Below are 15,625 nucleotides of genomic sequence, written 5' to 3' on the forward strand. Positions count from 1 at the left end.
AAAGTTTCCTTCAGAGCAAATGCTTAGAGCAGCACCAAAGGGCATTACAGAGATTATCAAGTCGACTAGTTATAGAAATGGATTCTTCTCTGCAAGCCTCTCTTCACCACTATCCTCACTCGGGTAGAGAATGTCACAGGAAAAGGGGCAGCATTGTTAAAACAAATATATATGCTTCAAACATTTTATTGCTCAAGTAAAACATAAGCGTTGTGCTCTATTTGTGTTAACTTGCATTAAAGGTATATGCTTCAGGAATCATCACTTATGACCCACTCTCAGTGTGTGGTGCTATGCTTTTCTGCAGAGACTCTGCCCTCTGCCTGGATTTTCTTATTTTCTGTGTTGCGGACATTTATGGGTGTGTACCCCCATGGCGCTCAGGTGAGGTCGGGGCTTTATAAAAAGGTAGTGACCAAATGCCAGACTGTAAGGAGCAGGAGACCAAGATACATAGCACCAATATTACGCAACTATAATAGGATGAAACACCAAATGAGAGAGAATGTAAGGTTGGTTTTTACTCTCACTTTCACTGGCAAGCATGTCGACAAACACTAACCGACAATCCTGCATAGTATACCTCTAAAAAAAAGCCGCAGTTATCTGGAAAAAATAAACTTGGTTCAAATTCCTTCTCCCTGTGAACATGCCATGGGTCAACAAGAAATGCTAATGTTTTTGCTGTTGACATCTGTCTGTGGCTAGTCACACTACATTAGTTACCTGGCACACAGACCGCTATCGCCAAAACATGGCTGCTAAAGAAATAATAAAGATGTGTGAACAGATGTCTTCCTCTGACAGCGTCTAGCTCTGTGTCTGTCAGGTGTTAATCAACACATTAATAGGAGAGGAAGAGGAGGCAAGCCTGACTCATGCCATGTGGGTGTAGCTAAAGGAATCCGTCCATTTGTGCCGTGCAAACAGATTTCTGTTTAACTGGCTGGTATAAAATAAATAAAATGATCTGCTCACATCCTGCTTTTGTAAAGAAAGAAAACATCCATTGTTGATGTATAAACAGATGAACAAAAAAAAAAAACCCTCAGCATCCATCAACCTTTGCAGCTGGTCACCGGATTGATTAACCACTTTTCTCTTGTTTTCTGCGAGAGAGGAAACTAGCACCTGGAATTGCTCAAATTAATTTCTTAAACGCGATAAACCTTTTTTTAAACAACTTCTTTGCCCTCGTTTGAATGCTGACAACAGTATTTGTTATTCTGGCAGGTTTCTATTGAATTTCTGACTCGGAACAGTAAGTGGCTCTGCATTTATGCTAGTGCAATATGACGTCTAGGAGGTAATAAGCCATAACAAAGGGCTGTGTGACAGCTATGGAACAGTGAGCTGCCATCCACGCAAATGAAAAGAACATGAAAGGCTAGTGGCAATCTTGGAGATGTGTGGAGCTGATAAAACACACAGCTCCTCCCCTCAGATAGATATGTCATCTGGAACAGTAGGGGAGACAGCAGGTTAGGCGAGCCTGATTAATGTCAGCATCACACTGGGATAGTGACACACAGCCTTTGACTGCACTGTACGCTCAATGGCGGGGGGAAGCGCTGCATGCTCGCTGCAGTAAGTGCTTCAGATCCAAGTGAATGCCCAGCTGTTAATACGAGTTTGTCTCATGGTAAAATGTTGAAATATTAGACTTGTACGCAATCATCAGTGGAAATAATCCTCATGCTTTGTCGCAGCTCTTAGAGAACATCACATGCACACATAAATATAAAAACCAGGAATCATCAGGACACGTCTTGCTGTGGTTATGATGGGGTTATGATCTTTCATGAGAATTCACACCGAGTGGATTACAAGCACGGCTTACACACAAATAAACACACGCATACACACAGAAACGCTCGACTCATAATCCAAACACATGAGCACACAGCACCCCCAAATTGCAGAGGGGAGAAGAGCCTGCCCTGCAAGACAACCCAGCAGCACACATGAGGGTTACTCACATGCTCGGTGGACTCCTCAATATTCCACTGATGGGAGAGAAGACACAGGACACAGGATGGGGAGAGAAATGAGTCAGAGACAACACAACAGGAAAAAAAGAGCTTGTCTTTTTTTCACTCGGAGACAGATGAATGTAGGTGTCAACAGAGTCATGCGGCAGGAAAAAAAAAACACACAGAGGGAGAGAGTGTGATGGAAGTGAAGGGAGTAAAAAAAAAAAGAAAGAAAGAAATGAAGACACCTTGAGTGGCACAAGACAAATGTGCAGCCAAGTTGAGCAACGGTTGTGAAATGTATTGTTGTTTATGATGCACTGCCTTGTTTCTCATTTGCCTACGAATCCAATAAAAACCTCTCTCTTCCTTAATCACAGAACACCTCTATTCAGTATGATAACTATCTCACTGTGGACATAAAGCATAAAATATGCAGACTCTCTGAAGCATTTCCTCTTTCTTCTTTTCAGAAATGGAGGGAGGGCCTTTTATTCATTATATTTCAATATGTTTTCAAAATGTTCTCCTTGCTCGCTGTGCTTGGCCAAGTGATTCCCGGGGGAAGTGAAAGCCCATTTCGTGCTGCGGGGCTCCGTCGGTGCCGAGCGTGAAATCCTATTACCAGTGCTGCTATGCTAGCCCTGTGACATCAAACCCCATCGATGCAGAACGCAACTGCTGGTGTTTACCAGCAACTCGCTCCACAGTTCAGCAACTGCAGAGGAGTTCACTGATGGGTGGCCTGGCTGACAAGGGGCAGGAGAGATGACACTAGTGACAATGATGTGGGACAAAATGGAGAACATAGCAGGAAGGGGAGGCTGAGGTTACAGGGTGATTGAGGGTGGTGAGCGATTACGTTTGAACATTAGGGTGCGTAACTACAGCAACTGCTGCTGGTGGATTGGGGAACACTAGGAGAGATGGAAGAGACTGGCAATCAATGATGCTATTGTCATCGAGAATTCTAGTTAACGGTTCAGTTTACCTACATTATAAAAAATATTATATTTTCTCCTTTACCTCTATTAGTATTAATCTGTGCAGACAGTTTGGATTTTATTTGTCCAGATTTGAGGAATCCATATTTGAGATTTTCATCAGTCCCATGCATTGTTTGCATGCAGTATAAATGTTTTGTTTTCGCCTACTGTATTTGAATATTTCTGCATACTGGGATCTCTAAACGGTCTTAGAATTGCATAAATTGGTTATGACTGCAAAGCTGAGACTCTTGTGGATTCAATGAGCCCAGTTTTATTCATATGTGATGATGTTAACCCCCAAAGTAGCCATTTTATTGAAGTGACACCATTTCTTTGAAACAGACATCACTGTATAAAATGACCTCCAGTGATATAGAGGATAACCAAAGCCTCATGAGACTTAAAGGAGCTATATGTAAGAAATCAAAAGCAAACAGTCGCAAAATCATCCTACTATGTCACAGAGACTAAGGAATAATGTTCATATAGCATACTGATCTCACCGACAACAATAGTACAGCCAGAATATTCACATTTAAAAAACATTTTTACGGTCCGCAAATCATGTTTATGTTTTGAATTTGTGCTTTGGCCTGTTCTGCCACCCACTGCCGTCTACCAGTCACGCAGTCAGTAGAGTCTCAGCATCAGTTACAGTTACGACTGAGCTACAGCAGCATGGCAAGCAGCAATAGCAGTGTCCCGGTACATAGCATTAGCAGCCGGCTCCTCCTCAGCTGTATCCCGGCAGCATTGTTAGCAGCAGAGAAGCCGGACTTGCTCAAACCATCCGTTGGAAAACCGAAGCTCAAGGACGCGGCGACGCAGCCCTGCCACGGCAGCCACCTGTGGGCAAACAAATCAGTCTCCAGTGTGCCGCTGTCCAGCAACCTCGAATCTGTAGGGGAGGGGGGGCGGACACGACTTGCAGCAGTATTTTGAATTTGAGTGCAATAACCATTTTGGCCACATTCTTACATACAGCGCCCAACCACAAACTAGAGACTCCGGGCATTCAGACGATTGATAACTTTCATAGGTAAATTAACAATACAGAGGTTTCTGAGCAGTTTCCAGGGAAGAGGTGCTCGCCATCCAATCGTGGAAACATGCAATTCTCACAGAAATCTCCAAATGTCAGAAGTTTTAGATACCAAATCACAGCATGGAATTTTCTGTGTCAATTCACAAGGCCTTGGTGTTTTAATTTGGTATTTGAGAGGGATTTTTGACCATTTTTTATTGATTCTCGAGATGTAAAATAATTCTTAAATTTAGCACCACATCTGTGTAACGAATGGTACTAACACAAAAATTGTTGCAAGAACTTCTGAGACATAAATGAGCAAGAGAATGGCCATCATATACTTTCACCATAATGTTCTACGCCCCTATACACTCTAAACCTTTAAAAAAATTAAATCAAATTAATCTTTCAGATGATGTAGACCACTTTTTTGTGACACATACTGCTGACCTGCTGTCTCTCTAAAGATCCACTGTCCCCCCTCCCAAAAAAAAAGACAAAACTACGTCTATGTGGGTCTCAGAGGGTTAATGCGAGACAACATTAAGAGTCCTCACTGCAATATCAAAACATTGTCAGATCAGAGTGTCAGACCTTTGTCATTATTACCATGCTTGTACAATTTTGCAGCTGTGGTAAAAAAAAAAATTACAAAGCTGCCTTTAAATGTCATGATATATATATATTTTTTTAAAATAATTGAGTAATGTTGTTAATGTCAACAAAGTAGAATCCCTTAAAATGCTAAATTAGCTTAATTTTTCCATGGAACATTGGTTACCTTAATTTGTAAGTTGACTTTTCTGCAGCTGAAAGGTTTAAAAAGAAGAGGACCCTCGGAGGCCCTAAACAACAAGCTACAGCAGGCAACTAGGGCTGCAACTAAAATGTATTTTCATTTTTGATTAATCTTCCTATTATTTTCACTTAAGTAAAAATTCTCTGTGTAAGATACCAGAGCCCGAGGTGACGTATTCAAATGGTTTGCCAAAAATTCAAAGCATGAAGTCAGGATATGTTACTTTAAAAAAAAAAAGAGAGAGACTAAAATGATTATTTGATGATCAAAATAATTGCAAATTAATTTTCTGTTTATTGCTTAATTGAATAACTAATCGTTGCAGCTTCACAGGCAACTGCATCAATATATCAGAATTTTTCAGGTACAAATAAGCTTGTGAGTGATTATGCCTGTGCTTTGATTAATGCAGACCACCATTTCAGGCCTGGGATTGCAATATCCGTAAGCAGAAATTTGATTTTTTTCATCAAAGTGATCAGCCCTGAAGGCAGAGTAATATCTCAAAATCTGAGCAAATAAAACCCAATTTATTGTTTTTAACTACCATCTAGATAACATCAGAGGTAACTGAGATGTATTTTTTTTAGTTTAGGTGTACTAGCCCTTTAAGAAGAAGACCATGAATTTTATACACCAGACACATGCCTTCTTAGACAAAATCCTGCAGTGTCGCCTTACTGCTTGCCCATCTTCTGTTCCTGCCACTCCAGATTTTAACAAAGGGAGTGAGCCTCACACACTGCTGATATATTGTGCAATGGAGAGACGTGTTCATCATCCCCCATTGGCTGTTGGCATATGAAAAGACAAAAGACCCAAGTTCTCCGCCCTCCTCCCTGTGGATGGGTGTTCATCAACAACCCGCTAACTGAAGCATAAGCAAGGCCTCTTTATGGTCCCAGTTGCAACTGGTCGAGACGTTTCCATCAAAAACTGCTGCCTCATGCTCCCCTGACATAGCGGGGCACTAAAGAGTGCCATTTAAGAACAGCTGCTACTTAACTCTATGAATAACAGTTTGCGACGTGCCTAATTGCTTAATTTGTTTACCGTTGACTACACTCAGTATGTCAATAGAGCAGCGAACACATTAAGGTTCGCAAGAGTTCCTATCTCATCTTGGGCTTAATCCCTTTCTATCGCAACTGCTTTTGCTTTCTGCTTAAATCCATGGGAGAATTATAAATTATCCCCCATTTATATTTCGAATGCCAACGCAAGCTGAAAACACATCATTGCTGATAAGCGTCGTTTGTGGAAACGGAGCGGTATAATTTGCAGGCGGGTGAATGCAAATGTGATGACATGGGCTGAGATGTGTGGCTATAAAAATGGGAACGAGGGGGGAACGACTGATGTGGAAGAGAAGGAGCTGTCATGATTGATGGAGTGAAACGGGCTGAGGTGCTTCTTTTCTCTTTTTTTTCCGATTCACATTCAACTCCAATCTGAGGCAGTGAAGGCCGCAGACGCAGTGAAGCATTGCCACTCGCTTGCTCCCACACACAATCACACACACACACACACACACACACACACCACAAAAACGCATGAGTGGTCAAACAAAATGAACCTGGAAAAGTAGTGCTGAATAAAGGCAAACTTGTGCAGAAAGGAAGACTTGTGCAGAAAATGTATAGAAGCACAGACAGTGGCTAATGGCTTCAAAGTCTATCAAGCTATTTTTTTGACAACTTTTATAGATGGCTTTATGAAACATACAAGCCTAGAGGTTGCTGTGAGTGCACAGAGATGGAGCAGGCTACGTGGTGTGGAATTGCCCACTCAGGTTCAGGCCACTTTACCAATAGATGCATGGTTGGAAAGGGGTCGATAACATCACACTGTTAACATGGCCTCTGGTTTAAATTTAGCAGGGAAATGAGGGCGCTGTGTGGGCTCCTGCTTGAAAAGAAAAGAGGCGCTTAAACCGCCCCCGCACAGGCAAGCTCTCCTAGCTCTCCTCCCAGCGTTTCAGCTAACCCTGAGAGAGGGTGAAGAGGAGCGAAGGAACCAGAAACAGAGAGACAAAGACATGGGGAGAGGTTATAGCAATTCTGACAGAATCTGCAATCCAATCAGTCTGCTAAGATTTGTGATTGAAGCCTAAGGTGAGGTGCTATGGTGTGAGGGTTTTTTCTGCTCCTGGCAGGCTCACTGTGCATTCAATGCAGGTGAAAGGGTGGTTATGGAACCGATTTCACAACACATTAGGCAAATTCTTGAGAGAAACACTATAGGATGTGCCAAGATAGAACAAAATTGTTTTTTCCTGTTATTCATCATCAATTACAGGTGTGCGTTTGTGGGATTTGCATGAGTCTAGGATGAGTCATGAACTCTTCTCAGCCAGCTGGAACGCCTACTGCAAGGTTGATCTCACAGTGAGCATGTCTGCTCATGTTATCTCTGTTGTTTTTTTCCACTTGTTGTTGGGGTGCGTGAATGGAAGATGTGTAAGAAAAGGAGGGATTGTTCTGAAACCAGTTGGGCGAACACGGACAAGGGAGCATCGGCTGACTGTGTGGTCTTTAATGACGTCTGGGCAGGTCCTTGCAGGTTGGCTACTTGGCGCCATCTCATAGAAAACAATCTGTTGAGATGACTCAATCAAGGGTAACCAACCTGCACGCAAGCCTCTGGTAATTACTCAATGGGCTTCTCAGGCAGGAAGGGTGCAAAAGGAGGACACGAGGGAAAGGGGGGGGAGTTGGAGGGAAGGAGAAAAAAAAAAAAACATACTGTAGGAGGAGGGAAGAGAAATTCAGGTTTCTGCCAGGGCGGGGACGGTGAGTTTCAGAGGTGTCCTGGACACCGAACTGGAACATGAGAGCTATCCTGAGCGCCAAATTGCAGTGAGTCTTAGTGTTTATTGTGTGAACCTGGCACAAATGAGACATGGCGGGGAGTATTGTTTGCACAACAAGTAGGGTCATGTTCAGTTCAGTTTTCATAAAGCAGAACAAAGTCACGCTAAACCTGTCCAAAACACTTCCAGGAAGACAAGCAGCCACCATGTTTTTGTTTCTTTCAGACCAAATGATGCTGTCCTGGCTGTCAGGCACCTTTAGTACACAGTCAGATAACAATGAACTGTGAGCAGCAGCTGCCAGAAAATACTGCAGTAAAACAAAGGTGTTAGACTGTGAGCTGGGAGTTGAGGCTAGACCATTTTGCCAGGTGTAGAGACACAGGTGATGTAAGCAAGAGCCTCACTCACACAGTAATTCTCAGCTCTATCCGGCCAAAATTCCCTTAATGTTAATTTCATGCTACATAGTCCCATGTGAGATGGGCCACTTGAGTAGCTTCACAACCACACAAAAAAAATACTCATTATGTATTTATCACTGAATGCCCGGTTACACAACTGGGATCCACAAGCTTCTACTTAGCATCACTTGGGATGTAGCACATCTGACACGTCATTTGAAGGTGACATTGACAGTGCTTCGTCTCCGTGATGATAAGACTTAAGACAGCGGGGTGTTTGCCAAAGCAAATGAGGGTTAATAGCTCTACTCAAGGGCACAGCAGTGTGCACTCTCTGGGAACTGAACCAGCAACCTGTTGGTCTCCCTAAATGCCTCTGCAAAGCATTTATCGGCAAACACTGCTCAGAGACACATGCAAGGCTGTTCAGAATTTTTTTTTTTTGCGGTGTCCCTGCGGCCAGGGAGCGCTTACTTGTTCAAATTAGATGTTTTTGTGTGAGGCCATCGGGGGTGTGAGTGAATGCGTGTTCGCGCAAATGTTACTCCCGGCAAACAATCAGAAGGAGGCTCTTAAGCTGGTCTCCCCTCTCCCAAAGAGAGGGAAAAAGTGAGAGTGGGGTTTTTGGTTTTAAGATATTCATGAATCTCTGAATCCCTCTTAAGGATTACAATCTCTCATCCATCTCATGGTGTCACATAGCTTTGGGCAATTCAGAGCAGCCTGCATTAATGTGTAAAGGGCGGCGTCAGGAAAATAACTCTAATTTATAAACATGGTAACAAGGCAGTGCATATGTATTGCTGCTAAAACCCGCAAAGAGAGGTGCATTGATTCCACTAAGCCCCATCCTGATGTAACACATATAAAATATTTAATAGCTATTACTGTAGAATTAGAATGGATCTTGTTACGACAGCTAATCCAAAGCTGTGGGAGCAGGGTACCAATTTAGAGTCAAATGTCACATGTGAAGAAAGATGAGAAAAAAGGGAGGGCTGCAGCCGATAGAATGAAAATTCCATGTGTGTCACATGTTGTGGGGAAGAAGTGTGAACTCAGAGAATGGAAGGGTATACGGGAGCAGTGGAGAATGAAAAGATTGGAAAATTAACATAAAGCTGTTACAGATAGTGAAAGAAAAGACAGAGAAAGACTGGACAAGAGTAAGAGATCATCCAGTACCTGTGCCTCTGGCAAAGCAACATCCATGATGTTAGGCTGGCCTCGAGGTTCGCCGTTCTCAAGCCGAGAAAAGATGACTTGGTAGCCTCGGATTTGGCCGTGCTGCTTCCCCTGCAGGGGCGGCTTCCAGGTTACCCGGATTGCTGTCGAGTTTATGGCCTCAACCTCCAGCTTCCTGGGGGGTGCTCCTGGCACTGGTGAGCAGAAAAAAAAGGGGGAAGGAGAGAGGGAAGGAAGGCAGAGTGTAAGATAGAAAGAAGGCGACAGTGAGATAGAGAGGGAGAGAACAGGGGCCATCCCAGGGTTTTTAAAGGAGGTGGCACAGGGAGGGGGGTGGGGGTGGGGGGGACCACGAACCCATCAGGGGGGTGGGGCCCATGGGAAATCAGAAAATTCATTGAAAATTGGCTTATAAAACATTGGGTGTGATTTTCAGGCCCGGTGCTCTGATACAGGTGGTATCCCATGAAAAGTGATGCTGTACAAGAGCCTGAAAATCATTTTGTTCTACTAAATAAAAAACATCACATGAGCATCAATTACTCTTTTCACTTGCTTTATTTGCAGTACAGACATAGCAGAGCAGTGCATGAGTATATATGTGTACGCACGCATGTGTGTTTATGTAGGTTAATGTGTATGTGTATGTGTAGTCGTATATGTGTGTACGTGTACATATATGTGTATGTGTACGTGTACATGTACATATAGGTATAGGTATATGTGTATGTGTATGTGTATGTGTAAGTGTGTGTGTGCGCGCTCGTGTGTTCTCTGGCAGCAGATTAGGCAGCAATTGAAAGCACTCTGATCCAATGGTGTTGGGCATTTCCAGACTGGCTGTAATCTAGCCCAGTGGTGTTAGGGGGAAGAATCATATTTCAGGGTGGGTGGGGTGCCACCCTGTGCCACCTATTTGGACACACCCATGGGAGGGAGGAAAGAGACAAAATAGGCTGAGTCGGTGATTTTCCTCGCTTTGCTGTCTTTTGCAACGAGGAGCCAAAAACTATCAAAATAATGACTCCTGAGGTTTTTTTTATAGTCTTGGGTGCTCTGTAGAAGGAAGCGATATTAGATTCGGCCGTGAATCAAAATCATCTCTACTTTAGACCTTCTATGTCTAGCGTGTCCCCAAAACACCCTATGCGGGACACCCTGTGGTCTAGCGATGTCTGTAATGCCCTTAATTTCAGGATGAAATTAGCTGTGTTGCGGCAAACTTCAAACACATTAATTATAGACGACTCTCTCTTAGGAGCAGCCGCTCTCTATCACACTGCAAACAAAACGAGGAATGAGTGAGAAAAAGAGGCAAGTGCGATAGAACGAAGAGGGGGAGATCTGCTCCAATTCTATTCCACAGAACAGAAGAAAGAAAACAAGAAGGCATTTAAACAGTGAAGCAGAGGAAAGTGGTGCAGAGCCGAAGCCCGGGGGTGATGAGCCTTAACCTGCCAAAGATGTAAAGTGTTAAAGCTATAGGAAGGAAGCTCCAGAGAGGGGAAAAGAGAGAAGGTGACCCCCCTCTGCTACCACTATCGCCTCATTAACTCAAAATTGATCAACAGGACTTAGAGAAATGTGCAGTAGAAGTTGAAGAGAGTGGAGGGAACAGTGACAGGCAGCCCCAAGCAAAAGAGCACTCTGCTTTAAGGGGAAGTGTCAACCTACCATCCTCTTTGGTTCTCATCCTCACTGGGGCACTCTCAGGGCCCGGGCCCACATCAGTGTGTGCCCTCACCCACACCTGATACTCAGTCCATTTCTCCAGGCCTTCCAGCACATAGCTGGTGGCGTCTGCGCCGATGCCCGTCACCTCATGCCGCTCCGTGTCCTCTCCAGCCAGGGCCTGGTAGCTGACTGTGTAGAGCACAATGGCGCCGTGGCGGCTAGCGGCGGGCGGTGCCACCCAACTCACCTTGAGGCTGGTGGAGCTCAGGCTGACCAGATGTACATCCTGAGGGGGGGCGGATGGGGCTGCAAGGGGAGGGGAGCACAACCACATGGACGGGGGCACGGATCAAGCAAACAAAAAAAACACTAAAACACAAGCAAACATAAGGCAAAACGCTGGAAGCTTTCTGTATGGCCGTTAATGTGAAAATTTAAATGTAATATTCAAAATGTCAATGTTTTATTTATGAGTCTCCCCACCCACAGTATGTATATAAAATTAAGCTACATATGAAACTGTATAATTCTCCTGCTCATCTGACACTTTTCTCTGTTGAGCAGATTTTTGTTTTTTCTATTGCACTGGATATGCATTTTTAAATAAAAGCCTAAATAGAGCCGGGTATGACACATTAAGCTTGGAAAATGAAAACTGGAAAGTGGCATTAGTCTTTTCAGTGAAAAGTAATGTTTATGTATGATCCTAATGTTTATGTCTATGTATTGCCCATATATGGAGACAAAGCTGGGTTTTAATGTAATATGGTACATGCAAAAAGTGGACAAAGCTGTGTCTAAGTAATTATTTTTTCAGATATTGATTCTATCTTAAGTGCATAATATCAATGTCCATGTTTTGTATATGTCCTTCCTTGCAATGAAAGTCTGTTTTGAGTCACTTTCTGAGCTGGTAAGATTCACTATTCATTTGCACTCATACTGTAGGTGATACATTTATTACACTCCACTTTAGAATATCACATTTTCACTTTCTATACTGAATACAAAAAGCTTCCATACTAAACAGGATGCTGCCTCCAGACTGAGAGATTGGCTGCGAAAACACATTACCAGGCTACTGCTGAAGCTGTGTTTGGCACCGCACTTATGCGAGAGGCCATGAAACTACAGGGCAGGCTGAACCGAATGTACAACGTGCCAAAATTTTACAAGGCTATGTTTTTATAAAGACGTAATTTGTCCCTAACTGCCCTCTGCCGCTGTCTCTCGCAGTATGCAGAGGGAGCAATAAACTGGCCGTGGATGTGCCAGCGTGTGAACAAGTGCTTGACAGTGTTGACTGGTGTTCACACATTGATGCAGAAGCTCTGGGCTTCACAACGGTGTTTGTCAGACCCTGCTCAGTGCTGCAGCTGAGATACACTGGGCTGTCTCTGAAGTCATACATGAAGCAACCATTTTATAATCAATAACAGTCATGAACGTTCCAGCTATTGTCAACATCTGGTTTGTAGACACCGCAGTGGAAAACAATACTGTGATGATTATCAGATGGGACAAATTCCTAAATGTTTAAGATTTACTACAACAACATGCTGCTCTGTCATTAACACTTCGGATTAGTATGACTGTAATTGAACCAGCAATGTTGTATGGTTTTGGTCCTAAAACTACGACAGGGCATCAGCGTGATTTTCTTAATTAATGTCTATCGAAACGCCAGATTCAATTATAGTCTGTCCACCTCACCCTGCAATGTTTGATAATTACAAACTCTGGCATGTCCCAGTGTGTGCAGAAACACAAAAAGCAGCAGTAGCAGTAGTAGCATAACGTGTCTATATAGAGTTGGTCTGGAATAATAAGATTACTGCAATGAATAAGATTGTTTACAGCAGCCACAGTATAAAATACATTTAAACTCTCAAGTCCAGAGGTAAAAAACAGAAAACCAATAAACTATTTTAAAACAGGGGGGAAAAAACACAGAAAACAAACACAATAGCATTCATATATTTCATGCATCTAACTCAATCACAAACTTATTGAACTCTACCAAAAAAAGACCTCTTCAAAAGAGAATAAAATGAACCAAGTAAAAGAAAATTCAAACAAAGGTGTTCTCACAAAGCATGCCTATGAAATTCCTTTTTTAATAATCAGAGCAATGAACAGTTAGCTCAAATATGAATCAAATAAACTAATGCCAGAACATGAAATTCCACCTTTCCAAAAAAACACTGGAGCTTAACAGAAAAGAACTGAATCTACGCAGGTGGTCCCTTATCCACGAGAGAGTGGACAGGAAACTACAAAGACCTGACGACACCACGCGTGTTACAAAAAGGTGACAGACAGAATCAAAAACAATGTTTTATGATTTGCAGAATAGATTGTGATATTGAGGTCCTGATGAAAAATCTGATAGATCAAAGTCAAGTCTGGATCAGGGGAGGACAGCACCACAGGAAATACACAGACCTCAGAGGCAAAACTGAGACAAAAGACAGAGATGGCCTAAAATAGAGATAAAATTATTGAATAAGAAGATAAAATACTTCTATCAACCTCTCCCAGAATATAATACAAATAATAACCTGTTTTACTGCTGTCTTTAGTCTGGCTTTGTTTAAAATCTGATTATGAATTGCACCTTGACCTAATGAGTTTCACTTATCTTAACCGCTTTTACTTAAATAATTTTCTGTTCCCTTTAAGGCAACAACTTTTACAGACTGTCAACTACTTGGCTGAGTAGCAGAGTTGTAGTGTTTCATCATATACAAACAGCAAAAAGGTGAATACAGCTCAGTTATGTTCATTGCTCTGAATCTTAAAAAAATGATACTAACCATTTAAATGCAGCACTAGAAAATGTCACACTTCCCTGCTGCCTGTTTGCCTCAGAACCATCCCAAGGCTGCTGCTTATTTCATGCACACCATCCGCATGAAATCCAAATTCTGCTCTCCAAATTCTGTGTCCTTGTGACTCCTGCTGTTAGGCGGCCCAAGGACAGAGAGTCATCCCCACTCGCGATCTCAAGTGACAGTTACATAACTCGGTGGTTGTCAGAAGTGTTACCTTTTCACTGATTTTGTCTGGCCTAATGGGTAAAGATTTCAAAAAGAGATATCGGTATCTTTTGCCTGGTCTATTGTATTCTTTTCTATTCTAAGGTAGCAGCCACAGTGATCATGTTTACATGTACACAAATATTCTGAATTTAATACGGGTCATGTCAGCATATTCCGTTTGGATATTCTGAATTAGCCCTTTAGCTGAATGTAACATTTTCAGATTAAGACATTAGGGATATGCTGATATTATTCAGATTTTGGGAGCATTCTTTCGCAATGTGTACACACATTCTGACTAAGCATCTCGACTGGGGTTATCGCAGTTGGTGACTCACAGCCTCTTTCCTATTACCATGGATGTGTTGTAAACAACCAACATTTTGCAAGGCTGGAGTAGAGATGCTCCACCCTAACCCCCCCCCCCCCCCACACACACACACTTCTGGGCTGAAGGAGAAACACACCTACTTTTAAATGATTAGAAAGACTTGGCTTTAAACAGTTTTTCTGATATGCTCAAAGATTGCAAAGGCAAGATTTCCAAGAAGGTGGTTGAACAAATGAAAGATGGAGGCTGTGTTTACACAAGCCAACATGTCCGCCACCAAAGCTTTGAAAAAATCCTTTTTTGATTCAGAAAGAAGCAAAACGGCACAAGTGACTGACGGCGTTCCAATTTTCTATAGTTCGATGTTATAAACTACATGTTTGGACACGTTAACCAGCATACGCACAGCTGCATGTAAACAGGAATAGTAGTGGAATATTCATTTTTATTAGCCATGTAAAGACTAAGGTCAAAATTAGGAATATTTTATGCATGTACTACTGACTGGACGGAAATTTCAATGTGGAGCATTACTGTTTATCTGATGTTATTTGGAATTTCCTTGAAGCATTTAAAAGTCATCTACTTTAAATGTACCAATATAATTTCAGTATTCAAAAACCTTCTACAGACGACAAGATTAGGGTTTGAAGTTGCGATTGTTAAGTAATGTACTAAAAGGACAGGCATTTGCAAAAATAAAGCAGCTAAAATCAGATCCTTCCTGTTTCTGTTCTTCTGTGTTTTGTCAATCGCAGCCTGTTAGTGTTGCAGGGCCCTACAGTGCAGCATTTTGCAACATATGCCAGTGAAAATTAGAGTGTGTGAATGTGCGCACCGGTGCGAGTGCGCACAAATCAGCTGTTACTAATTAACGTTAATTCCATGAGCAACTTGATGGCAGGCCAAAATTAAACATGTCTGTTTTCAGGTTCATATGCTCTCTGCAAGCTGGTGTTTGTACTTAAAGATGGTCTGTGAGGGAAGAAGCGTCACTCTGTTACACCTCTGAACAACTGCGAGTGAATGAGTAGTTCCAACAGTTTTCTCTTGAGTAGATCACGTCACGTCAGTTTCAGGAGTTGCATTTTTCCAGTTAAACTTTTATTCATAACATAGACACAGTATAACGAAGGTAAATATTAAAAGAAGTTACAATATTCATGTGAAACTTTTGTTTTTAATAAGACGAAGCTCTGTATTGAATTTGTGCAAAGCACACAAACCTCCTGGGTGAGGTGGCACAATTATGGTGCCACCGCAGCAAAAACAACAGCAGTCAGCTGGCAGAGAGTGACATTTTGAGTGCTTGCACTGTAAAAGCACATAGTGATATAAGACGAAAAAACACAGCACAGCTCGCAAATGTGGGAACAAGACACATTAAACG

At 42.4% G+C, this 15,625-nt stretch overlaps 1 protein-coding gene across 21 annotated transcripts in view; it reads right to left on the minus strand.

The window, feature by feature from the left end:
* The window catches only part of ptprfb (protein tyrosine phosphatase receptor type Fb), a 193,427-nt gene that overhangs the window by 53,213 nt on the left and 124,589 nt on the right, over positions 1-15,625 (minus strand). For 7 of the 21 annotated variants that reach the window (XM_078173079.1, XM_033650740.2, XM_033650727.2 and 4 more), the window contains 3 exons: positions 10,864-11,169; positions 9,190-9,383; positions 1,980-2,006 (listed from right to left, as the gene is read on the minus strand). In XM_078173079.1, the coding sequence (XP_078029205.1) occupies positions 1,980-2,006; positions 9,190-9,383; positions 10,864-11,169 (527 nt within the window). The remainder of the gene's footprint in view (positions 1-1,979; positions 2,007-9,189; positions 9,384-10,863; positions 11,170-15,625) is intronic. The other 14 variants (XM_078173083.1, XM_033650737.2, XM_078173084.1 and 11 more) reach the window with 3 other exon arrangements.

The sequence above is a fragment of the Epinephelus lanceolatus genome, chromosome 12 (assembly GCF_041903045.1).
Source record: "Epinephelus lanceolatus isolate andai-2023 chromosome 12, ASM4190304v1, whole genome shotgun sequence".
NCBI lineage: Eukaryota > Metazoa > Chordata > Actinopteri > Perciformes > Serranidae > Epinephelus > Epinephelus lanceolatus.